At 37.5% G+C, this 26,026-nt stretch overlaps 1 protein-coding gene across 2 annotated transcripts in view; it reads right to left on the bottom strand.

Annotated features, from left to right (window-relative positions):
* Positions 1-26,026, bottom strand: part of LOC147013837 (voltage-dependent L-type calcium channel subunit alpha-1D-like) — a 283,507-nt gene that overhangs the window by 172,375 nt on the left and 85,106 nt on the right. For both annotated transcript variants that reach the window (XM_085851103.1, XM_085851104.1), the window contains exons 8-9: positions 18,502-18,605; positions 17,674-17,861 (exon numbers count right to left, since the gene is read on the bottom strand). In XM_085851103.1, coding sequence (XP_085707229.1) covers positions 17,674-17,861; positions 18,502-18,605 — 292 coding nt within the window. The remainder of the gene's footprint in view (positions 1-17,673; positions 17,862-18,501; positions 18,606-26,026) is intronic.

The following is a 26,026-nucleotide window of genomic DNA, read 5'->3' as shown; positions in this document are numbered from 1 at the left end:
ACAAATCAAATACCTGTGAATTAGTTAACAGCAGTTGAATTAAGATCAATACTTACAACAAAAAAAACTGAAAGAGGTTTGGCAAATCATCAACAGATTAATGGAAGAGGATGATCAAGAGGAACTCCCAGTCTAACTAACACATGGAAGCAATTCTGGACATGATTGACCATAAAATGTATAAAGAGAACCCAAAGAAGTTAATCGTTGAAAAGACAATGACCATTAAAATTGTTTGGTAACAAATGGGTGGAAATTATCAACATAGAGAAAATGCTACAACAGAAGGAAGTGTGGAGTAAACTTCCAGAAACAATACAACATGGAGAGCAGTAAACGATAAATGGGGTTTCTGGGACTCCCATTCAAATGAATGGGGGAAAAGGGAAAAACTTTCTGACTCAAGCTCCAAAAGCCCAAAAGAGGAGACTAGATTTTCTCCCCACATATCGCCCTTCCCTCCCATACAAGCAAATGCAAAATTGAGACTATGAAAGATTGAGCCTTCTGATTAAAGCACTTCTTCCCCCCAACATAATCACAGTCCTTTTATATTTTCATTCCACTCAAAGAGCGAACCAATGAATATTTGCCCATGTTCTACTTTAGGGGATAATTTAATTTTCTTATAACATTCATTTCCATCAAGTATATTCACGAAGAATAACTTGGAACTTGGTTCTTGGTAGAAGTGTCTTTGTTGAGCAGAAATGAAATTATAAACTTCTCTTAATGCTCTTATTTGACCACCTCCTGAGCCACATATCATTTTGAGATTGTAGTAAATTGTTTTTCCATTGTTCAATTGATAACCATCAAAGTTTTCAGTCCATTCAAGGATATTTTTTTTCTTTACATCCTCCAACTTATTTGTAATTAAATTTATCAGCTTATTTGTTTTATCTACTTTTACCTCAGTTATTTCTTCAATAATACTAATTTGATATTTCTCACATTCTTTATGTTTCCAATTTAAATACCAAGGCTGATTACATCTCCACTCTTTGGTTTGGTTATTGCTTGGTTCTATCATTTATAAATCAGTAAAAAGACGGCGGTAGCCTGTTAAAATTCCCAATCCAATATCTTAACACATACTGATAACCATAAGGCAGACTATTGATTCCATTCTCTAAAATATATCTTTTATCATCAAAAGCTCCTAATGCTTTCTTATTTCTCTTATGTATGTAATTGATGTTTATAACTTCTTATTGTATTCATTTTTCTGTACACTTCCTTCTTTAAGGTTAAACAGTTGTAATAATGTTTAAAGTTTATTATTTCCTTGATTATATTTTTCTTTATTCCCTTTAGCTTCTTATCACACCTTTCAATGTTATTATTATCAATACACGTAAAAGCATAAGACTTTGATCTCAATCCTATAAATTCACTCATGACCTTCCCACCCAATTCATCTTTAAACTTACTAATAACCTTTTTATTATTTGATGAAAACAACACATCACCTGACTTATAATTACTTGTATCATATATATCAATATTATCAATCATATATTCAGAAACATCACTTGTCTTAATTTCTCATATAAAACTATCTGTATCCATAAATAACAATGACACATTATCCTTATACTTTGATTTTAAATTATTATAGTAATAGTCATACATTAACGACTTTGACAAGTCAAGAATTGTTGTTCCTATATAAATAGGTTTATCCATTTCAATCCTCTCTTTTTTTAGATGAATAGCACAAAAGTTCTCTGAAAACACCTCTGCTCGTTCAAAACTTGGTCTATTAATTAACTTTGAAGCCTGTTTCCAAGATGTAGCAAGTCTTATGTTTTGTCGATTCCTAACATTTTCCATAGTCTTTCCAAATACAGCATTATTCATTGATTTATAAAAGTCCTTCTCAAAATCTGTTTTTGCTTCTGTTCTCCTTTTTGTATTAAAATCAATATACTTCTTTAACCAATGACTTTGTTTAAATTTCAAAATCCGATGAATTTTTCTCACTCTCAACCCAGCAGATAAATATTGTCTCAAGTTCCTTTGATGTAAAACATAACTTTCTTTATCATTTAATGTTGTAAGTAGTTTTTCTGGAGATTTACCTTTTATATTAAATGACTGTTGGTAATCCCTCAACCATTCTTTTCTTGGACTTTCTTTATCAGGGGCATAAGGGAGGTCTTCATGTTTGTGATGAAGTTCTGAATATTTTAAATCAACCTCAAAATAATATTCAACTTCAGCTTCATCCAATTCTTTTTGAGAGGAGACAACAATGTGTTGTAAAACTTTTTCATAATGTTTTTCTTTAACCCATTTAAGTTTTCAATAAGGTAAAGATTGAGACATAGCCCACCCATACAAATTGTTAGCATCATAATACATCAGTTAAGAGTTATCCTCATTCTTATTATAATCAGGAAGATATTTGTTATTTGCTTTAGCATACCTCTTGGAACATACTTGAGATATTCCTCCTCTTTTAGCCTTCTCTATCATTAAAAGCATATCTATATCACTGATTAATTCCAAATTCGGTTTTGTCATTTTTAACATAGCACTCCAAGCCAAACCCGGGCCATGTCATAGTGAGCGGGGTCTAATCCATAAGAATTTTTATTATGACAGACGATTCTAAAAGTTTCACACATCAGCCAATAACAATACATAAGTTTTAAGATACAAATCATGATATTCTCAAAGATTCTATATATTAAACTTCTCCCAAACCTTTTTAACTTGTGTATAATCTCTATCGGAAATATGAGTTTTATTTAACTTGCGATGGAAACTTTCCCTTGAAGGAAGTTGTGTTTCTTTAAACTTCTCAAATGAATCCATGTCGTCATATGGATATATTCCGTTTTGTGATAAGAGATCAATCTCTTCTTGATTTGAGAAATGTGACTTAAGATTCGGTAAGTTTTTAATATTTGATGCGAAGTTAGATAATGGACTTTCCATAAACTTGTATGCGTCAAGAAATGTGATATGGGTTATGGGGGATGTATGAATTGTTTTTGTGAATGAGATGTATTTTTAATCTGTGTGAGGAATGGCAGAAATATCTCCAGATGTCTTTGAAAGTTCATTTATAAATAGATGTGTGTCATAGTGAGCATTGTTGTGAAGAAAGACAGGAATAAAGTTTGGGGGCTTGTAATTAAGATTACAATGGAAATGAGCTGGACCTCTATATTTTCCAGTAAGATGACAATGATCCCGAATTTTGACCTCTCCCTCAATTTTCTCCTGACAAATATGACAGATACTGTTCTTTCTAAATTCCTTTTTCTCTCCCTTTGTTAATGACATTGCTTTATAGGTTTTAACCATTATTTCTCTTCATCTTATGCAGTCTTTTTCCAATCGTCTTACAAACTCCTCTGAGGCATCTTCTCCTCTATAAAGTTCTAACTTTTTGTATTCATCACCAACAGATGATTTGATATAATAACAGAAACCACAAGGAGTATGTTTTTGATATTTGTTTGTGTATGATTTATTTGGATTTGGAGAAACAGTATCTATCTTTTAAAGGATACTTTCAAAATCAGAATATATCACAAACGGATGTTTTATAGATTTGTTTAAATCTTTGTATGATGTGTTTGAACCTGCTTTTGGTAAATTGATTAAGGCTGATTTATGATTACTACAATATTTTGAATGTTGATTTAATCGTTCTTTTGTACGAAAGGAGTTGAGACATCTCTTTCAAGGATACGTTTTACATTTTCTCTTGAATAGTTGTGATTTGGTTAATCTTGATAAATTTTTGATGAAAGCATAATGTGATTTTTCCTTTGAAGTAAAGTCGAGAAGGTCAATGTGTTTTTCATCATTTTTATTGTTGTTTGAAATTTTTAATATCTGAATTTTGTTTGTATACTTTAATCCAGATACATTAACAGATAGATTATTCATTTTCTCAAATTGAGGAATATCTCTCAATGACATTGGAAACTTTAAATCTTTAACATTGAATGTATTCTCGTATTTCTTATAATGTTCAACCCTTTCAGGTTTCCATTGTGGAGGATGTCGATGAACAAGAACAGACCATAGAAAACATTTATTATCTTTGTTTTGAATATTAACAACTGCTTTCTTAAATTTTATCTCTTTTGGTAAATCAATATAAGAAGAAGCTTGAAGAGGATCTGATTTTAAGATGTGTATATCTAAAAAGATTATTTTTGTTATAGCAAATCCACTACCTACTACAGTGTTATCAACATCTTGTTCTTGTCTCTGGAGTTCATCGTAAACATCACATCTTACAAAATCTTGAAATGATGAGATAAAGTGAGGGTTTGTCTTCATATCGGGAGTAGTTTCATCACCTTCTCTTACCAAATTCAATTTTACTCCCATATAAAACTTAAAACTTTTCATTTCACTTAATGTGTTTTTAATTATAGTTTCAATACTTTGTTTAACCACATCAACAGCTTCCATGATTGAAGATGGTCCAGGGTCTTGAAAGCGAAACAATCTTATTTTTATATGTCCTTTAAATGCCCCATCAGTGTTTTCAATGGAGAATTTAGTGGCACCTTCCCGTTCTTCATTTTTCTTGTGTTTGCGTGATTGAAGGTGTTTATTTTTTAAAAAAAATTCAAGAATATCATTTTCACATCTATCACAATGTTTTGTTTCTTGGTCAAGTGGAGATATTTGTCTGAAAAGATTGAATGTATGTTTGTTGGTTTGAAGGTGTTTTTTATAACATTTATATTCATGATTACAAACATCGCAGTACGTTGTATTCACCATATTTATATAAGAAAACTTTGCTTAAAATAAAATTTTCTTGATGAAATTCCATTTAATTTGTAGGTGAATCTGTGCTTAAAACCATTTTATCCTCCAACTTTTTTCACTTAATAAATACAATGCATCAAGACACAGAAGACAAGTTTCAATCAACCTCTTCATTTGTCAAAGATACTGAGAAATATGTCGAGGATGAAAAATTGAAGAAAGATAAATATAACAACAATTGGATAAAAACAATTATGGTGAATAATAATAAGAGTTCTTCAATTTCCTTCAGTGGAAGGGCTTTTAGTATATGTGGAAGAATAGAAATTAAAGTATCTCTAACAAAAGTTTCTCCTCTCCTTCTGGCAATATATTCAAAATAAATATACCATCAGAGATGGGGAATCCCCCGCCATTGAAAAACAATTGAAATCAAATAAGCGGTTTTCCATTTATTACAAAAAAACTTTTTTTTCAAGATGGCCGCCCCAGTCGGCCATCTTGGATCCGGCCACGCCCAAAATCAAGAGGGTTCTTCCGTTTTAGGTGGTACATGTGTGACCCAAATTTCAAATCGATACGGCAAAAAATATTTTTTTCAAGATGGCCACACCAGTCGGCCATCTTGGATCCGGCCATGCCCAAAATGAATAGGGTTCTTCCTTTTCAGGTGGTACATGTGTCACCCAAATTTCAAATCGATATGGTGAACAGTTTATGAGTTATCGTACTCACAGCTATAAATGTTGATGCCAAGCCAGCCAGCAGGACGGACCGCCCCAGTCGGCCATCTTGGATCTGGCCATGCCCAAAATTAATAGGGTTCTTCCTTTTCAGGTGGTACATGTGTGACCCAAATTTCAAATCGATATGGCAAAGAGTTTATGAGTTATCACACTCACAGATATAAATGTTGACGCCCAGCCAGCCAGCCGGACGGACGGACCGCCCCAGTCGGCCATATTGGATCCGGCCACACCAAAAATCAATAGGGGTCTTTCTTTTCAGGTGGTACATGTGTGACCCAAATTTCAAATCGATATGGCGAAAAAACATTTTTTCAAGATGGCCACCCCAGTTGGCCATCTTGGATCCGACCACGCCAAAAATCAATAGGTTCTTCCTTTTCAGGTGGTACATGTGTGACCCAAATTTCAAATCGATATGGTGAACAGTTTATGAGTTATTGCACTCACAGCTATAAATGTTGACGCCCAGCCAGCCGAACGGACGGACGGACGGACAGCCGGACGGACGACCTGCGTGATAACAATATCCCCCTACCGCCACGTGGCGGGGGATAACTAGAAAAAGCAATGAAACAAGAAAAAGTATCAAATAAACCAATGTCACCCGCAGGGTGACCCGTATCTTGCCAAAAGGTGACCACGTGTGACTTCTTTAAGGTCACACTGAGGTGAACAGAGCTGCTATCCACCAGGAGTGACTCCTTGAGGAATATCTGCCTACGAGAGATTCTGATGAGAATCGTTCTACAGAGTAACCATGAAAAATATGCGTTTACCTCATAACGTCACCAAATGACGTCAGAATGTCTCAAGCTTGACATATCTCGAAAGCACTCATCGAGGTGTTCAATTTGAGGTACTACACGATATGGTTCGTAAAACTTGAAAATTTGACCTTGGGGTCAAATATGTTTGACCTGAGGCGCTAACCATGAAGGTCAAGGCCAATCGCCACCAAAGATTAATCAGCTGAGCGCCAGACCATGAACTATATTCCCCTGAAGTTTGAAGACGATCCGATCAAAATTACTCAAAAAATAATGGTTTTGTCGACTCCCCTGATTTGTGACAAAGTGACGTTGACCTTTGACCTTGACCTTCAAAATTTTATGCGCTGAAAGGGACCTCTATAGGCCTCTGATATGCGAAGTTACAAAAATATCCAATGAAAACTGTGCTCTGCAGAGCGATTTATACGTGATTACAGACCAAAAAATAAAAAATAAAAAAAACATATGAAGGTCAAGTCCAATCGCCACCAAAAATTAATCAGCTGAGCGCCAGACCATGAACTATATTCCCATGAAGTTTGAAGACGATCCGATCAAAATTACTCAAAAAATAAGGGTTTCGTCGACTCTCCTGATTTGCGCCAAAGTGACCTTGACCTTTGACCTTGACCTTCAAAATTTTGTACACTGAAGGGGACCTCTATAGGCCTCTGATATGTGAAGTTACAAAAATTTCCGATGATAACTGTGCTCTGCAGAATTTTTTATACGTGATTACAGACAAAAAAAAAAAAAAAAAAAAGCATACAAGCTGACTAACATATCTTGCAAAAACTTCGTTTTGGCAAGATAAAAAGAAAAACCTCATGGATGAAGCTTTAGAAAGAAAAAATAAGACCATCTGCAATTTGCAAGGAGAAATTTCTATTTTTTTCAACAACCCTAAAGATGTAAATCCTGATGAAATAAAGGATGTTAATATATCAGGTGAAATGACATTTTGTTCAATAGTAGTTAAGGACCATTTTAAAATTACCTTTAACATAAAAAATGTCGTAGTTGATTCTGTTAATGAAAAAAGTATATAGATATAGATGGTAATGTTTTTTTACTAATTAAATACGAGTCATTAGTCAACTGAAGATTTTGAAGATTATGAGAGTGATGATAGTATATCTGTTGGAACAGAAGACAGTTATGATACCGAGAGTTTGTGTTCAAACGATAGTTATGAAAGTAGTTTTATAGATGATTGTGAAAGCACCAATGAAAGTACCGAAGATGAATTTTATTTGAAGTAAAGTTTTACTTTATAAATATGAATAGTTTCCTAGATTTTGAGCCTCTTGAATTTCCTGATTCTCCACATGACAAATTTGAGAATTGTCCTGCATGTGAAAGACAGGGATTAAACACAGAGTCAAAAGCCAAGAAACAATGGATGTTCTGTGATTATTTTCTAATTAATGATAATAAAAAATATAAAAAGGAATATAATTCTTTGCGATTTACACCAAAAATGAATTACTTTACAAGATTGATTCAAGAAATGAATGTAAAGTATGAGGGTGATAATACACCTTTTCTTACAAGAGAAGAGACTGAACAAATGACGACCATGTTTCGTGGATTGATGATTTATATTATTAACGATTGTCATTTTCATGGAAATATCAACACAAGATATTGTATAAATAAAATAATGGATAATCTTGAAATTAAAGCTGAACTTAGATTAAAACATAGTTTCTAAAAAAGCCAATAAAAAATTAAATAACCTGTTTTCCAAATATATAAATAAATGATTTTTTTTACCCATTTGGGAAAATAAGATAAAATTTAACAACCATAAAAATCTTCCAAATTCATGAAGATGTCTTATAGTTGGTTCAAGCGGATGTGGAAAACCCTGCTTACTTTTAAAGATGCTCCTTACTCCCAACTTTTTAGATTATGATAATTTAATAATTTTCACAAAGTCAAGCTTTAAACCTGACTAACAACTACTCTCACAAGGTTTTAATGCTGGTCTTCAAAAAGAAGATATAATCGGTTTATTTCAACTTCAAAACAAACGAAATGATTACAACATTGAAGATATAATACAACTATTTTGTGATACACAGAGACATAAAAAGAAATCAAAAACGATAACTTGTATTCTTCAGAATAATACGGATGATATACCTTCTCCCCAATATTTGGATAAATCAAAAAAGAACCTTGTTATCTTTGATGATTGTGTTAATGAGAGAAACCAAACGGTAATGGATAGCTACCACACAAGAGGGAGACATTCTTCATGTAATTGTATTTATCTTAGTCAATTATACTTTCAACTCTCTTGTCGCTCAATAAAAAACAATGCTCATACTTTTATTTTATTCAAGTTAAATTCAATAGATATTGTTACGTTTGAGGGGGGGGTATGCATTCAAAGGGTAATTAGGATGTTTAATTAGGTATGCCATGCTGTTCGAGTTTACCAGGATCTCGATGTAATAAGTAGCAATTCAGTGGTGATAAGTTGTCTAGTAAATGTTCATTTCTTCAAGGGGGGAATGATAATTGTCACGTAATTAGATAGGGACACGGGATAGGGTAAGTGTGTCTGCGTAAACCCCTTTTGGTATTCTCTGGAGACTGGCCGTGACGTCACAGGACAGTGCAGCGGATGGCTCCGCCCCGTGATCACAATTGGCGGAAGGCGATGGCGGTGGGCCAATCAACGGCTCGATTGGAAGTGACGAGGACCAAGGATAAAAAGGTTCTGTTCGGGGTCGAAAAGGAAGAGGAAGAAGATTACAACCAGAACGATCGTGTTTTTTTTGGTGTGGTTCCCTGTGGCGGCAGAGAGCGTCCTTGTGGTTGTGCTGAATCGATCGTGTTCTTGATCGTGTCTTGGAGCCTTGCTGAGCCTCGTGCCTCACCTTGGTTGGCTCTGGGGTTCTGCTGACTCGGAGTACGGGGTCGAACGGCGGGCGGACCTGCCTCCCTCTCCTGCTCGCAACTTGGCGCCAGAACTGGTTCCCTGGCGGCTGTGAGCAGACTTGGGCCAAGACCAGGAGGTCGACAGCACCACGGTTTCTCCTGCCCCCCTGACGAGAGCAAGGCCAGCTCGTCCGACGCCGATCCAGGGACAGTTGCGTCCACACCACGGTCCAACCTGACCACCAGAAATAGCTACGTTTTGTGTGTGTGCGTGTGTGTGTGTATGTGTGAACTTGGCGCCTTAGAGGTTTGAGATCTGTATATTCATTGGAATTGTCTGTGTTTTTCCCCACGCCCGATCCCACACCATCCCGTCGAATCGCCCCGGATCCCTCTTCTTGCCGAGTCTTGTTATTTCTGGTAATAATAAAAACAAATAAACATCATCAACTCAGTGAAAAGTGACTCGTGCCACCTTCCTCGTCCCGTTTGCGGTAGAGCGATTAGAACCGCCATGTTTGGGTTATAAACAAATAAACCGCCTCCATCATTTCGGCTCATTCTACGTTGGCGGGACTGTTCAATTCCCGTGGACGTCACAATATAAACAATTTTTGGAGAGACAATTGTTCAACATTACGAAGTAAAAAGGGATTTGGGGATTATATGAAGCACACGACTGAAAAATATAAATATATTGTTGTAAAACAAGATGAGATATTAAGGGATATATATTTTTATTTTATAAACAATTACAGATATAAATGGCAACTATTATTATAAAACTTGTGGGTAAATCTGCCTCTGGAAAAAAAACTTTCATAAATCAAGGTTCTTGAATAGTACAAATGAAAATATTGTAAATTTGCTTAAAAAGCACCATGTAGTTCGTATTGTATCAACGAGAGCAATCAGACCTGGAGAAGTAGAAGGTGAAGATTATTACTCTATTTCAGTAGAGGAACATATGCGATTGAGGAATGAAGGCCAAATATTTGAGGAGGTTTCTCTTCGTACAACAAAATATTCAAATTATAAGAGTGAGTGAAAGAAAAAAAAATCTGGTGGTCTTGGGATATTAGAAACAAATCCAGAAGGAATGAGACAAATTATTAAACATCTGAGTGGTAATGGGGTTAAGATTTTATCATTCGGTTTTGATGTTGATGAAGAAACTCAACGCAAACGTATGAAAAGCAAAGATACAAGTATTAGTGAAGAAGAAATTACAACTCGTATTAATGTTAATAAAGAATTTGATGAAATATTTAAAGAAAAGGATTTATTTGAACACATCTACTTGGATGATTAAGAAAAGGAAAATTTCCCTGTGGACCTTGAAAATTCAGTGAATGATATTTTCCAATAAATAAATGGATGCAAAAGAAAGAGCAAGAAGATTTAAGGAGCATCAATAGTTGGTTTCAAAAGTTGTAAAATAACAGGAAGACATGAAGAAGAAATGCAGGCAGAAATTAATGGGTGAAGAAGCATATGAAAGAAAACAAGATAAATTTTTTAAACCACTTTTAAAAACTTCCCAAGAAAAAATTATAGATGCTTCCACAGTTCCCACAATAGAATATACTCCTAAAAAACTTCAAATGTTAAAAGATCAGCCAAATAAAATGACGGAGGAAGAATTAGAGCATGAAAGAGAATTAGAATATGATGATGGATTATTTCAACAACTCGAAGAGATCAATCAACCCCTGATTATATTGTGAAGGCTCTTCAAAACAATGAATATTCAGCAGATTCAAAAACCAAAGCAGGACTCATTCCAACAGAACAACCAGCAATATTTCATCTTGTTCAAGAAAAGGGATTGATATTTAATGATGAATTAAGGTTCTTGAGTTCTGCTCAACCCCTGTTAAACTAACTCCGAGATTAATGTTTCTTCTCTCAAAAGATGGAAAACGAGGTTCAACTGTGAGGGATGAATCAAAGTATTTTGATAAACCATTGGATATGAAAAATAAGGATGATAGAGTATATATTGATCGCTGGACTCTCTTGATTATAGGGTTAGTCTATCTGGTAAAAGTAGGAAGTTTCACCCGGAGCATATGAGATTTCTCAAATATCTTCCAAAATTGCTCGCCTGAGGAAGAACAGGGCGATGAACCAAAAAATATTGTTATAGATATTCAAAAACATACTTCAAAATCAACGATTAAACTTAAAAATAACTCCAAGGTTGATTTCACAATTGATAATTCATTTAGAGAGTTATTGGGTTTCTCCTCAAAAAAGATTGAAACTAATGGGACGTTTTACAATGACAAGGTCATTCAAATATCCTCAGGCATAAATTCGGTATTAATTCACTGTGATTTGATTGATGGTGCTTATAATGATGGAATAAGAACAAATACAATATTTTCATTCAGTGCATCCTCAACCCCAATTGGTTATAAATTCAATATGGAACCCAAAAATCTGGTTTATCAATCTGTGTCAGGAAAAAACATATACAGAGTAAAGTTTAGGATAACCGACCAAGATAATCGCATGATTTCTTTTCATGGAGAAATTATATCCATCATAATTCACCTACGTGAAGTTTTCCAATAAATAAATACGATGGTTATTGTGAGGAAACACGAGTCACGGCACTTCATCAGAGGCTCCATTAGGAAATGACGCGCGTAGATATTTGGTCGGATGCACCTGTGCAGAGCTTCATCAGGAACGTCAACAACAATTAAAACCCAAATATGAATGAACAACATCAAACTAAACACCAAAAGGAATCGAGAAAGAAAAGGAGAAAAAAAATACAAAAATCCAAAGAAACAAAGAATTACAATACAAGGAAATTAGACACATGTGGATGTCATTCAGGCCATCATACCTGCGCCACATCAACACCACACTAATTCATCAACACAAGATCAAGAGAAGAAAATGTAAGAATATTTATTTATTTATTTATTTTTGGTAAAGCGTTTTTGTGTTGTTTTTTTTTTGAAGTTTTTTTTTTCTTTCCCCGTGGGGGGTTGGGCATGGGCTTGGTTACAAAAGCACACATCATCAACACACAATGCCTTTGATGAGACCCCCACCAACACTCCGTACACATGCAAACAATTACCCATAAATGCTCAAACAACCGAAAAGTCCTGCCAAATCCCTAAACCCCTCGATCTCCATAACTTCCAGGTACCTATCTAATTCTAATTTAAACTTATCTACGTTTTCTGCTGCCACTACCTTTCCAGGGAGACCATTCCATGCATTAACTACTCTCTGAGTGAAAGTCCCCTGCCTTGCTACCGTCATAATTCTCCTCCTCTTTACTCTCAGGCTATGGCCCCTGGTCCGATCACTATCTACTCCGTTGAATAATTCATCTGCACTTATTTTATCGATACCTTTCATTATCTTAAACATCTCTATCAAATCTCCTCGTAACTGACTCCTTTCTCGTGAATAAAGCCCTGTCTCCTTCTTCTGACAGCTCCGTCTCCTAACAGCTCCTCATAGCTAAGTCTAGCTAGGCCCAGAATCAATTTAGCAGCCCTGCGCTGAACCCTCTCTCCGGCATCTATGTCCCTCCTGAGTTGTGGTGACCAAAACTGCACACAATATTCTATATGTGGCCCTCACTAAATTCCTGTACAATGTTAACACCACCTCTTTTCATTTATAATTGATTCTCTCCGAATAAACCTAAAACCCCATTTGCTTTACCTATGGCTGCCTGGCACTGTGCTGCCTGCTTACCTCCCATATCTATTACCACCCCGAGATCCTTCTCCTGTGTGACACGCTCCAAAATTACCCCTTGCATCCTGTAATCTCTATTTTCATTGTTCTTTCCCATCCCCAACAACTTACACTTGTTCAGGTTAAACTCCATCTGCCAATCTTTTTCCCAATCAATGCAAGTATCAATACTTTCCTGAATCTGATCACCAACCCCTCTCCAATCCACCTTACCTCCAAGCTTTGTGTCATCTGCAAATTTGGAAATCCTATTCTTCATCCCACTTTCCAAATCATTGATGTAAATAATTAATGGAATTGGTCCGAGTACTGATCCCTGAGGTACCCCACTACTTACATCCTTCCAGCAAGACATCCTCCCACTCACAGCCACTCTTTGCTTCCTAACACTAAGCCAGTTTGCAATCCAATTAGCTACCTAACCAACCACTCCACAATAAAATTGGGTAAAGAAAGAAATGGAAAAAAAAATCAAGTAAAGGAAGAAAGCAGAGAAGGTTAAGTCAGTATAATGGTCTGCCAATGAAAACGAAATTCCCTGTGAATACGGATAAATGTACAGATTAACTGGCTAAGTCAAACTGCTGCTTTCAGTCTTTCTTCCTCCAAAGCAGTGGTTCTTGACCTGGGTTCGGTGAGCCAGTTTCAGGGGTTCGGTGAAAGCCCTCCGAAACACATTGCATTTTTGCTATAATTTGCTTTCAGTCTTACTTAATTTTATTTCTTCTTTTTTCAGGATCAGGATGTCAAGTAAGAAAAGGAAATGGTCGGAGGATTACGTGCAGTACGGGTTCACGTATACCATGGAGCAGGACGGAACTCAGCATCCTCAATGCATGTTTTGCTATGTGAGGTTGAGCAATTCCAGTCTCGTACCAGCGAAATTACAGGAACACTTCATAAAATTGCATGGCGAGGGACAGTACAAGGACGCAACGTGAGATGAATTCAAATTCCAAAGAGCTCGATTCGACGCAAGGGCTACTTTTCCCGTTCACAACTTCACTCCAATTGACAAACCGATCCTCAGCGCCTCGTATGAAGTTGCGTATCTCATCGCAAAACAGGGCAAACCACACACCGTTGGCGAAACACTCATCAAACCGGCCGCATTGAAGATGGCCAACATCATGCTTGGAAAAGCTGCTGAAGAAAAGTTGTGTCTTGTTCCACTCTCAAATGGCACCATCAGCAGCAGAATCGACGATATGAGCAATGATATTCTCACCCAGGTAGTTGCAAATTTAGTCGCGAGTCCAACGAAATTCAGCCTTCAACTCGACGAGACCACCGACGTTTCTAATTTGAGCCAGCTCATCGTATTTGTGCGTTATGTCAAGGGAGACGACATCACGGAAGAGTTTCTGGTCTGCAAGCCTCTCACAACAATGACTAAAGCAGCTGACATGAAGAAACTTGTGGACGACTTCTTCAGAAGCGATGGTCTTTCGTGGGAAATGGTGTTGCAGTTTGCTCGGACGGGGCTCCAGCCATGCTGGGGCGTAACTCCGGTTTTGGAGCGCTGGTGAAGGCCGATGCACCACATGTCATCGTCATGCACGGTGTCCTGCACTGGCATCAAAAACTCTGCCTCCAGAACTGGCCGTTGTTCTGAAAATCGTCGTTGAAACTGTGAATTACGTTCGAAGCAGTGCTCCGAATCATCGCATCTTCAAAGAGCTGTGCAATGAAATCGGTTCTGAATTCGAAGTCCTTCTATACCACTCTAACGTTCGGTGCTTATTACGAGGGAAGGTACTGAGGCGTGTTTTTGCCTTGCGTGTAGAATTAGCCCCGTTTCTGCGAGAGCAACAGCATCGCCATGCAACTCATTTCGAAGAATCAAAGTTCATCTGAGCCTTGGCATACATGTCTGACATCTTCGACGCACTCAACCATCTCAATTGCCAGATGCAGGGCGGTGGAGTGAATGTCATAAAAGCTGAGAAAAAAGCTGAGTGCTTTTCGAAAGAAGTTATCATTGTGGAGGCGGCGAACAGAGAAGGACAACTTCGCGAACTTTCCGCTACTGGACGAGTGCGTGAGTGGAATTGAAGATGATTCTGAAGTTGGAGGCGCTGCTATACCAAGGGAACTGAAGCAAGCGATTGCCACGCACTTGGATGAGCTGGGAAAGTCATTCGATGGATATTTCCCTGACCAAGCACAACACCCAGCATGGGTGAGACAGCCATTTACTTTCGGCGTTGCAACGGCAGATGTCAAGGATCAATACCTCGACGACCTCATCGAACTTCAGCAGAGCCAGACTCAACAACAACTCTTCGGCACAACAATGCTCAACGTTTTGGTGCTGCCAAATGGAAGGGTATCCTCTCATCGCTAAAATTGCCCTTGAGATCCTCACACCGTTCGTTACAACGTATCTCTGTGAGCATGCATTTTCTAAACTGCTGCACATCAAAACAAAGAAAAGGAGCAGACTTGCATGCGAAAGTGATACGAGGGTGGCCCTTGCCAAAACAAAGCCACGCATTTCCCAGATCGCCTCAAAAAAAACAAGAACAAAAATCGCATTAAGATCCAATTCTTCTTATTATCCAAATATACTTTTGAATTTTGATGCAATTTGATTTTTATTTTTGTATTAATTAAAATTGAATTTATTCTTCTTATTATACAAATATACTCTTGAATTTTGATGCAATTTTTTTTCGTTTTTGTATTAATTAAAATTGAAATTTTTGGTCAAATTTGAGGGGTTCGGCGCCTCTGAAAAGGTTAAGAACCACTGCTCTAAAGTCTAAAAGATCACGGAAAAGCAATATAACGTCGGGCACGAAAACGACAGTGGGGGCAGTGAGGCAAAAGTCAGAGACATTAAGCAAGGGATTATGGCATCGAAGGCTTCCTCTACACATGGCTTTACTGACTTCCTCTACTCTCGAAGCCAACGTGTGGTTCTCAATGGGATCCTCTCATCCCCTCTCCCTTTAATTGATGGAGTACCTAAAGGTAGTGTTCTGGGCCCAGTCCGATTCCCGATCTTCATCAACGACCTCTCTGACTCCCTTTATTTATTTACTGATGACACCACCCTCTGCCATGACATTGCTCATCCTTAAGACAGGCAGGTTGCAGCCTCTTCCCTCTCTTCAGCCCTTAACAAAATCACAAGCTGGTCAAACACTTGGAATGTGTCTTTCATAATCACACTTGAAACAATAATCTGAAAGTAAGAGGGTTGGGTTAGGAAGGGTTGATGGTGATAATAAAGATTGTGGATAAGGATGGCGGATGACACGAGATGGCAGTGCACTACCTCCTTGAAGACCTGGAATGAAAATGATAATGGTTCGTATAAAGTTGAAGTCATCCAACAAATACCTCACCTTATACTGAGCTCAGCAAGATAGCTTAATCCTTAGAGGGAGGCACACTTGGCTTCCAGCTATTTAGCCTGGGTTCGAATCTCAGCCCAGCTTGAAACCCATGTCACCTTGTAATTTCACAAGCAGGCGAGGCATCAATATGTGTGCCGTACATCCGAATGGATGATAAACCGAGATGTCCCTTCTGCTATCACTGGTTGTTGGTGCACTTTTAAGACTCCACAATGAAATTTGCAAAGAGTAGGCGAGATGTCACCTGGACCCTGAACAAATTACTAATTCCTGAAACCTTCAATCAAACGTCTGGCCTGACCAGCCAGTTCTTGAAAGACTTCGGCCAAAAATGTCCTCCGGCCAGCAGCAAAGGAGGTGGGAATAATTGGAGCCATTAAAGCAATAGTTGTTGTCCCTCATATTATACTCTCACCTCTAATTTCTAACTTGAAAACATTACTTAGCCTTTAAAATAGCAAACTGCAAAACGCTGCAAAAGTTTCCGTGACTTGCTGCTACTACATAAAGGAAAAGTTGCCCGTGTTCACCAAATTCGGCCGATGGGGCTTCACATTGGCTACCACAACTAGGTTTCTGCAAGAAATGCCATCAAGCCGTACAAATCTCCTCTTTTGGTGTGGTCACGGCAGGATTTTGGGTCCCGGCAGAAGATGGCCTACTCACAGCAAAGGTCAAAGCAAGAAAACATAGAGAAACCCAGAGTATTAACGGGGTTTGTCCCACCTATACCGCGACAGTGAACCACACTCGCTGGTGTAAAGGTTAGACCAGAGCATCTGCTGAGTCTGGGAGGTTGGTAGTTTGGACTCTGGCCGAATTATACCAAAGATATTAAAATGGTACTTGCTGCCTCCTTGCTTGACACTCAGCATAAAAAAAACACATGATAAAACATGGACAAACAACCAAAGGATGGGAACCACAAGCGCAAGCTTGATGGGCCGAATGACCTCCACCTGCATTGAAGTTCCTTCTCAGGGAACTCACATGACATGTATTTTCAGACTACTGTTCAGACAGTATTTTTATTTCCCTCATAAGACGTTTTTGTGAAATATCTTGCTGAGAGACTGGCTACATGATCCATCTGCACATTTGTAGACCGAGCTCAATCATGTCCAACAGCTGTACGACACTTGGGATAAGGAATTCGACTCGTGTAAGACCATGGCAAGCCATCAAGTTTCTATGCATGTTAGATGAAGCAATTATAGTGAGGGCAAAGTTGAGCTTCATGCAAGTCATAAAACAATGATGAGTTAACTGGCTGGTTGAGTAAACATTGAAAAAACAGGCTGATGCAAGATAAGAGGATATAGACACAAGGTGAAGGTATGACAGGAATCAAGGCAGAGTTTGAGTTTCTTTGCAGAGATAGTAAATAAGGAAAGGTATACAGTAAAGTCATACTTGCATGCAGCTTCCCTTCGACATCGCCTCCTTGCACCCTATCATCATAATCATTGTCTGGATCAATGTCTTCAGCCTGTGTGATCCAATCTAGGTAACCCCTGAGGTCCTCCTCCAATTGCTGCTTCTCTCTCAGCTTTTGGAAATCTCCTCGAGCTTTTGCCTTCTCTCGCTCTTTTGAGAATTCCCTAGTAGGGACCAGGAAAAGATGTGTCATAGATGGGGTTGGGAGTTGGGGTCATCATAAAATTTCAAGAAAGTGAACTACATTGTGGGCATTGCGGTGTAGAGATCAAACGATGAACATAATGGAATAATGCAACCATGTCCTTCTCAAAGATATTGATGTATTTGTTTCTGATTATAGTGCATGTTTGCAGCGTTGGTTTTGTAAACCAATTTTGTGTTGCGCAGCTTTCTACATTGTCATAATGGAAATGTTGCGTGTCCTTTATTGTCCAACATGTGACCCTGTGTGGCATTCAATATTCATATAATTTTCATGCCCTATCCGGTTGCATTATTACTCTTGTTTGCCATGAATAACACATAGACGAGTGGAGATAGATGGAAATGAAAGTGAAGAGATGTTGAGATGACGTGCAAACGATCCTGATGAATGGGTTCCAAGGACATACAACACACGTCAAAAGTTCTCGGAATAACAGGACACTCAGGCAAAAGCTTTCGGATAAAGAACCGTGCTGCAATGCAAACTTTGAGCAATGAAGGACTCGGACAGACATGCTGGAAAGAGTGAAATGGAAAAGCAAAGACCGAAAGAGAAAGAGAAAGACAGGAAGAATGCTCAATAAAAAGGATGCTTACCCGCTAAGTACTCCCAGTACTAGATTTAGCACGAAAAATGATCCCAAGATGATTAAGCTAACGTAATACATCCAGGGCCAGGCGTTACCAATGGCATCGTTGACCTGCAAGAGGAAGCGAGCATCAGTGCAAAAGGCGAGGAAAAACAGGACACATGAAGGCCGGGGAGGCAATGAAAGGGAAAACTGACAGCTTGGTACAACGGGAAGAAAAAGAAGAGTATGGCAAAGAAACCACTCAGTGTTTCAACACTGAGTATCTTTGGGTTTGATCAAATTTTGGAATTTCATCTCCGTCTCCATCACAATGCCAGAATTCGGTAGTTTATGTTTAATAGCTTGTTAGGTTATTACACTTTGATACCTTTCTGTAGTTTGTTTATTTCTGGTTCACTTGTCCCTAACCAAACCCTTTTCAACTATATAATTGTCATTGTCATCCATATTAAACTCACATGGCATTATTTGTCTCCTCGACACACAAAGCCAAAATAAACAATGACATTGTGTGTTTGAATACTTTTAGCTTTGAAATACAAGTGAAACTTGAACGGCACTCATAGAGTGCATAATCTCCCCTCGCACACTTAATCTGAACAAAGATACCATCGTTAACTGAACACGCTGCTATTATGGCCCACTGCTGTGATTGTCCATATATCAGTATCATCCATGTAACCTATTTTGTCACACACATTGCCATTATCCGGAGCTTTATTCATTAACTATTGAGATATTAAACAACCACTTTTGTGCACATGAAGGCTACATTGCGTCAATGAAGGTGAATTTGAAAAATATCATAAATTATATTTCGCATGGCTCGTTAATCACATATATATATATATATATATATATATATATATATATATATATATATATATATATATATATATATATGAAGTTTTGCATCAATCTGTGAAGCAGTTCTGGAGAAGAAGATTCATTTTACATTTTTATTTTCAATCCAATATGGCAGCCAGACCACGTGACCGATGACGGCATAAATTTAGTTTTTCACTCACATGGAGTCGTCGATCAGATAAATGAAGTTTCAGATTTTTGGGATAAGGATTTTGATTCAACCAATTATGACTTGAATGCCACCTCACCGATAACGGCGCCGTTGTCACCCTATATCCCCATGGGGAGTTGATGACTTCGGTGAGCACTTTCAGAGTAAAAGTTTTTCCCTTTAATCCAATATGGCTGCCGTACCATGTGGCCGATGATGAATTGTCAATACACTATTCTCTATGGGGAGTCCCTCCTATATTTAAAGTTTTGGTCGAATGGAGAAGCGGTTGCAGAGAAAAATATTTTTGAAGCAAAATATATATAGACGTGGAGACAGACACACACACACACACACACACACACACACACACACACACACACACACACACACACACACACACAAACACACACACACACAATGATATGCGGAAGCAAACAACAGGAGAAAACAAAACCACATGTTTGAGAGTAACCCGAAGAGATTCCACCACAAATTAGAGAAACAAAAGCAGAATGTGTCAACTCCCCCTGAATAAGAAAAGGCTAAAAAATTTTGGGAAAGGAATTTTTGAAGATCAAAAAGAACATAAGAAATCAGAATGGATCCCAGTCTTAGAAAAGAAGAAGCAACATCAAGAGGAAATGCTCCCAGTGATTATTGATAAAGAAAATATTGGAAAACAACTTCAAAAAATGCCAAACTTTAGTAGCCCAGGCCCAGTTGGAATTCCAAACTTCTGGCATAAACATCTTGATGCTCTCCACAATCACAACAGGACATTCAATGAATCGATCCGAGAGAAGAAGGCAGTGGATGCAGGGCCGGATTTACTTGCCTGTGGGCCCGAGGCCAAACCTTATCAGTGCCCCCCCCCCAAAATATATATATATATATATATATATATATATATATATATATATATATATATGTTGTTGTTGTTGTTGTTCGTCTTTCGGCTGCTCCCGTTAGGGGTCACCACAGCGGATCATCCGTTATGATCCGCATACTGATTTGGCATAGGTTTTACGCCGGATGCCCTTCCTGACGCAACTCTGGTCGCCTCTTACGACACAGGGATAAGGATTGGGTTTCGCCATGATTCCGGGCTGCCTCTCATAGCGCGGCCCAGCGCAGAGCTCCCGGCCTCAAGCGATTCTCCAACCCAAGCCTCCGAGTAGCCGGATTACAGACGTATGCCACTACGCCCGGTTATATATATATATATATATATATATATATATATATATATATATATATATATATATATATATATATATATATATATATATATATATATATAGATATATATCGTAATATTGTAATGTAAAAAAAAAAAATTACAACATAATGTAACACATCAATAATTTTAAATCAAATTAGTTCCATATCAAGTACATCAAAGTAAATCAAGTTCCATATCATGTTCATCTTCCACACAGGAATTATGGAAAAATACAATGAAACTGAAGCATAATAAATTTTGCATAATAAAGAAGCAAAATAAGAACACAAAAACACACGTAATATTATAACAATGAAGTCCACTAAATACAACATGTAATGTGTATAAACTACAGGTAGATAGGTAGATAGGTAGCTAGGTAGATAGATAGGTAGATAGATAGGTAGATAGATAGATAGATAGATAGATAGATAGATAGATAGATAGATAGATAGATGGTGGGAAACGGGCATTTTAAAATGTACTGAGTAATTCCACCTCATATCACCGGAGGCCTCCCAGTTGACCCCTCAGATTTACTTTAAACTTTCATAAAATAGTTCCCAGGTATCAAAATGAAGCTATGTAAAATTTGAGGTCCATAGATGCGGTCAACTCTGATATATTGAGGGTTAAAATGTGGTTGTGGCCCTATTTTTATGGTCAGTGCGAGCATCACAAAATGAACAGCTACTTTTAAACTCCCACAACTTTTTAAATATTAATGCTAGAGCCTTGAAATTTTCAGAGATTATTCTTCTATAACTGCTCTGTAAGAAATAAACATAAAACGGAGTATACCTCTATTACATTTTATGACCTGATCAGTTGAAATCCAGAAAAAAAAATGTTGGTTTTGTATGAAGACCCAACTTTGAGACCCCATATATTTTTATTGACCCATCCCAGAAGCTTGAAATTTTTTCAGGTAATAACTGTATGGTAGTAGTATTCAAATACATGTTTACTTTTCTTAATCAGTCATATGTAATACAGTCATGATCCCTCAAAATTTGAAAATTTTCATTTTTCCCCAAAATTCAGGTGAGGATTGCAAATATATGACAAGGTATACCACTTCAAATTGTTTACCATTGGAAAGAGCATATTCAAGTTTACAAAAGTGTCAAATATCAATGTGGTATAATGTTTCTATCAATATTTTAAAAATATTTGAATAAATGATATTCTGCCAGTGCTGTGCGCGTTGTGTGTGCTATTTAATGAACAGTCCTTTTACATGTAGTACATATGTGTAGTACATGTATATACAATGTACATACATATCATCTGCTATTGGGATACCATGAACATAACACTTAGAAATTTGAATTTGTAATTCTTTGTTTCTCATTTGTAAATAGCAAGAGCTTAACTCATCTAGCTGGGGCTAAAAATAGAACTCAGGAATCGTGGCTGATCTGCTGATGTCAGCAGTGTATATGGTTACATTCAAGGGAGGACATTTGTTGGGTTCCTTTAGTCCATGTGATGAAAGTTATTGATGCTCCCCTAACGTTAACTGGGAGGCGGTACAAGCTCGCACCTGACTTGGAAAAGCAGATCAAGGACCTATTCAAATAATTTATGTGAAATGTTTTATTACATTGTTATTGCAGTATGTGATATATTTTTGTATTATTAATTTGAATCATAGAACTAATCATTCATGATTACCATGGTGGCCACACCATGCACACACTGAATGTATTCACGACTGTGTTAACAACAGTTTAAAAAAAAATAGAAAATATATATTTTTAAAATATACCACTTTGATATTTGACACTTTTGTAAACTTGAATATGCTCTTTTCAATGGCGAACAATTTGAAGTGCTATACGTTGTCATATATTTGTAATCCTCACCTGAATTCCGGGCAACAATGAAAATGTTCAATTTTTGAGGGATCCTGACTGTAAAATTTATATATATATGTATATATATATATATATATATATATATATATATATATATATATATATATATATATATATATATATGACTGATTAAGAAAAGTAAATATGTATTTGAATACTACTACCATACAGTTATTACATGAAAAAATTTCAAGCTTCTGGGATGGGTCAATAAAAATATATGGGTTCTCAAAGTTGGGTCTTCATACAAAACCAACATTTTTTTCTGGATTTCAACTGATCAGGTCATAAAATTTAAAAGAGGTATACTCCGTTTTATGTTTGTTTCTTACAGAGCAGTTATAGAAGAATAATCTCTGAAAATTTCAAGGCTCTAGCATTAATATTTAAAAAGTTGTGGGAGTTTAAAAGTAGTGGTTCATTTTGTGATGCTCGCAACAACCATAAAAATAGGGCCACAACCACATTTTCAACACTTAATATACCGGAGTTGACCGCATCTATGGACCTAAAATTTTATGCAGTTTCATTTTGATACCTGGGAACTATTTTATGAAAGTTTAAAGTAAATCTGAGGGGGGTCACAACTGGGAACATTTTCTTAAATTTGGTGATTTCAGATGGAATGACTACTGTTATATTTTTCGTTACCTTATATTATTTTATTCATTTTACTATAGGGCCTACTAGCCTACTCATTGGCCGATGAGAGAACCCACAAGTCCCCGGTGGGCCCCCAGTTACTGGTGGGCCCTCGGCCAATGGCCTATGTTGCCTATTGGAAAATCCGGCCCCGAGTTAATGAGTGGCTCGTAGAAGGAAACACATTCCTCAGCCCAAAATCTGAAGAAACCCAACTTCCTCACAAATACTGGTGAATAACATGCCCACCAACAACATACAAACTTCTGACAGGAATCATCACAGAAATGATGTACCATCACCCAACACAATAAGGAGGGTTAGAGGCAGAACAAAAGGGATGCAAGAGAGGTTGTTATGTAACAATTGACCACCTGCTACTGAACAACGCCGTACTTGAAAATTTCAAAATGCAAAGAGCCAAATTGTCCATCGCCTGGATAGACGACAAGAAAGCTCTCGGCAGTGTCCCACGTTCATGGATGATAAAATGCATGCAAATATCCAAAATCAATCCCCAAATAATCAAACTGATTAGGAAAGCAATGGAGCTCTGGAATACCACCTTGATATTACAGCACTCAGAAGGAAATGTCGAAATACCAGATGTAAAGATAATGGTGTGGTATCTTCCAGGGAGACGGCCTTTCCCCCCTTTTGTTTTGTCTGGCTCTGGACCCAACGAGCAACCTCATCAATAAACAAGGACATGGACCGACCCGAACAACCAATATAATAACATCCAAAGAAATAGGAATGGTGACACATCGACAATACATGGATGATTTAAAGCTCCTCTCAGTGAATGATTAAAAATTGACAACTATAACTCGTAAAACAGTTGTCCGAGGACATTCAAATAGAATTTGGACTTGAAGTGTGCCAAGTGCACATTTGTACAAGGTAGACCAACAAAAACAGACAACTTAAAAATTGACCTTGAAACAACAATACAACAGGTAGAAAACGAAGCATCATACACAAATACCTCAGAGTAGAAGAAGGCCACCAAATATGTTACCAACAAATGCACATAATAATCACCAGAGAAGACCTACATAGAACGAAGCTGATCCTGAAGATGTACCTCTCCCCAAGAAATAAAATCAAAGCCATCAACCGACTCACAGTTCTAGTTTTTCAATACAGCCGTGGAATAATAAATTGCATCAATCAGGAATCAATGTTAGACATCAAAACAAGAAAACTCGTCACCATCCACAAAAAACAGTGCATCCCAAGAATGTACCTGCCGAGACGAGAGGGAAGGAATGGCCTGATGGAACTCAACCAGGTTCACAGAGTGACGAGTGTTGGATTAGCTGAGTATGTGAAATGATCAACAGACGATCAGATTCAATTAGTAAATAAAGATGAACACAACAAACCTGAAAATATATCCCGAACTCACCTTGCAAAAAAATTCCCAAAAACAGGTGCGAATAGAAGATGCCGCACAGGAAAATGAAACGCCAACAAATGCAGCCCCAACAATTGTAAAAAAAAGACAAAATAAAAATATAATCAGGAATAACCAAATATACACCAACAACTGTGAGAACGACAAAAGAGCAGGAAAATACAAAAAAAAAATTGGACAGATTGGAGATATACGAAGAAGGCTCATTGGAATGGCTAATAAAAGGTCAGCTCAATCGGGATGGAGAGCAAATCATAATAAATGCCCAAGACTACACCAATGGATTTCAAAAGATGGCGGGACTGAGCCAGATGGATAAGTGGAGGTTCTGCAAGAGAGAAACAAAGTACGAGGCACCTGCTTTCGGAAAAACTATCATCAGAACAGCTTTACACACAACGGCACAACAAAGTATGCAAGGTGATTCATAGGCGCATCTGCTAAAATTTCAACATCCCAGTTCCAAAAAACTCATGAAAACATGAACCAGGGGATTAAAATATGAATGAAAACAAGGGATGGAAACATGAATCATTGAAAATGAGGATGTCATGCTCACATATGACCAGATGATCCCATGGAAAGTGCAAATATAAAACAAGGCCTTGTGACCACACATAGTACTCAGGTACAAAAAGGAAAAGACAGCATTGCTGATTGAAATATCAGTACCCTCCAATTTTGGCTTAAATAATGCAGAAATCAAGAAAATGACCAAATACCAGGACCTCAAAAATGAGGTCAAGAGACCTTGGAAGCTGATGAGCGTCAAAATTGTACCAGTGATAATTAGAGAAACATGAATGATAAAAAAGAACCTCACTGAGATTTTAAAAACCATGCCTGGGAATATTACCACAAAGAAATGTCTGTCAAATGACAAACAACAACACTGTCAAACAAATGTCAAATGTATTGGAGACAATCTGGGGTTCGGTGACGATCCTGAAAAAAGCCCTTGGAATAAAACTCTGAGAACAACAAAAATTCAACAGCTCGATCCATGAACCGTAATCACTTACCAAAGTGGAGGTGGACACCGAGTCCTGGGAGGACTCCGTTCCACCTCCTGAAACCCACAAATGGAGAGAAGACCCAACGACGACAACACACACACACACACACACACACACACACACACACACACACACACACACACACACACACACACACCAATAGTCTCGCATCCCCTTTGGTGCGAGACTAACTAGAACAGCACTCAATAGAGCACAAACCTCTGCGAGGCTGAACAGTATATGTTTTGTAACCCCCTGACTAGCCAGATATGCATATGTACCTTAACCAAAATGTAATGCGCTTGTTCTGGTCATCTGACCAACTCAT

This window comes from Eptatretus burgeri, chromosome 13, assembly GCF_056783735.1.
Source record: "Eptatretus burgeri isolate ZD-2024b chromosome 13, Ebu_testis_v1, whole genome shotgun sequence".
Classification (NCBI taxonomy): domain Eukaryota; kingdom Metazoa; phylum Chordata; class Myxini; order Myxiniformes; family Myxinidae; genus Eptatretus; species Eptatretus burgeri.
Note: the sequence above shows the minus strand (reverse complement) of the source record. Positions and strands in the feature narration are given on the sequence as shown.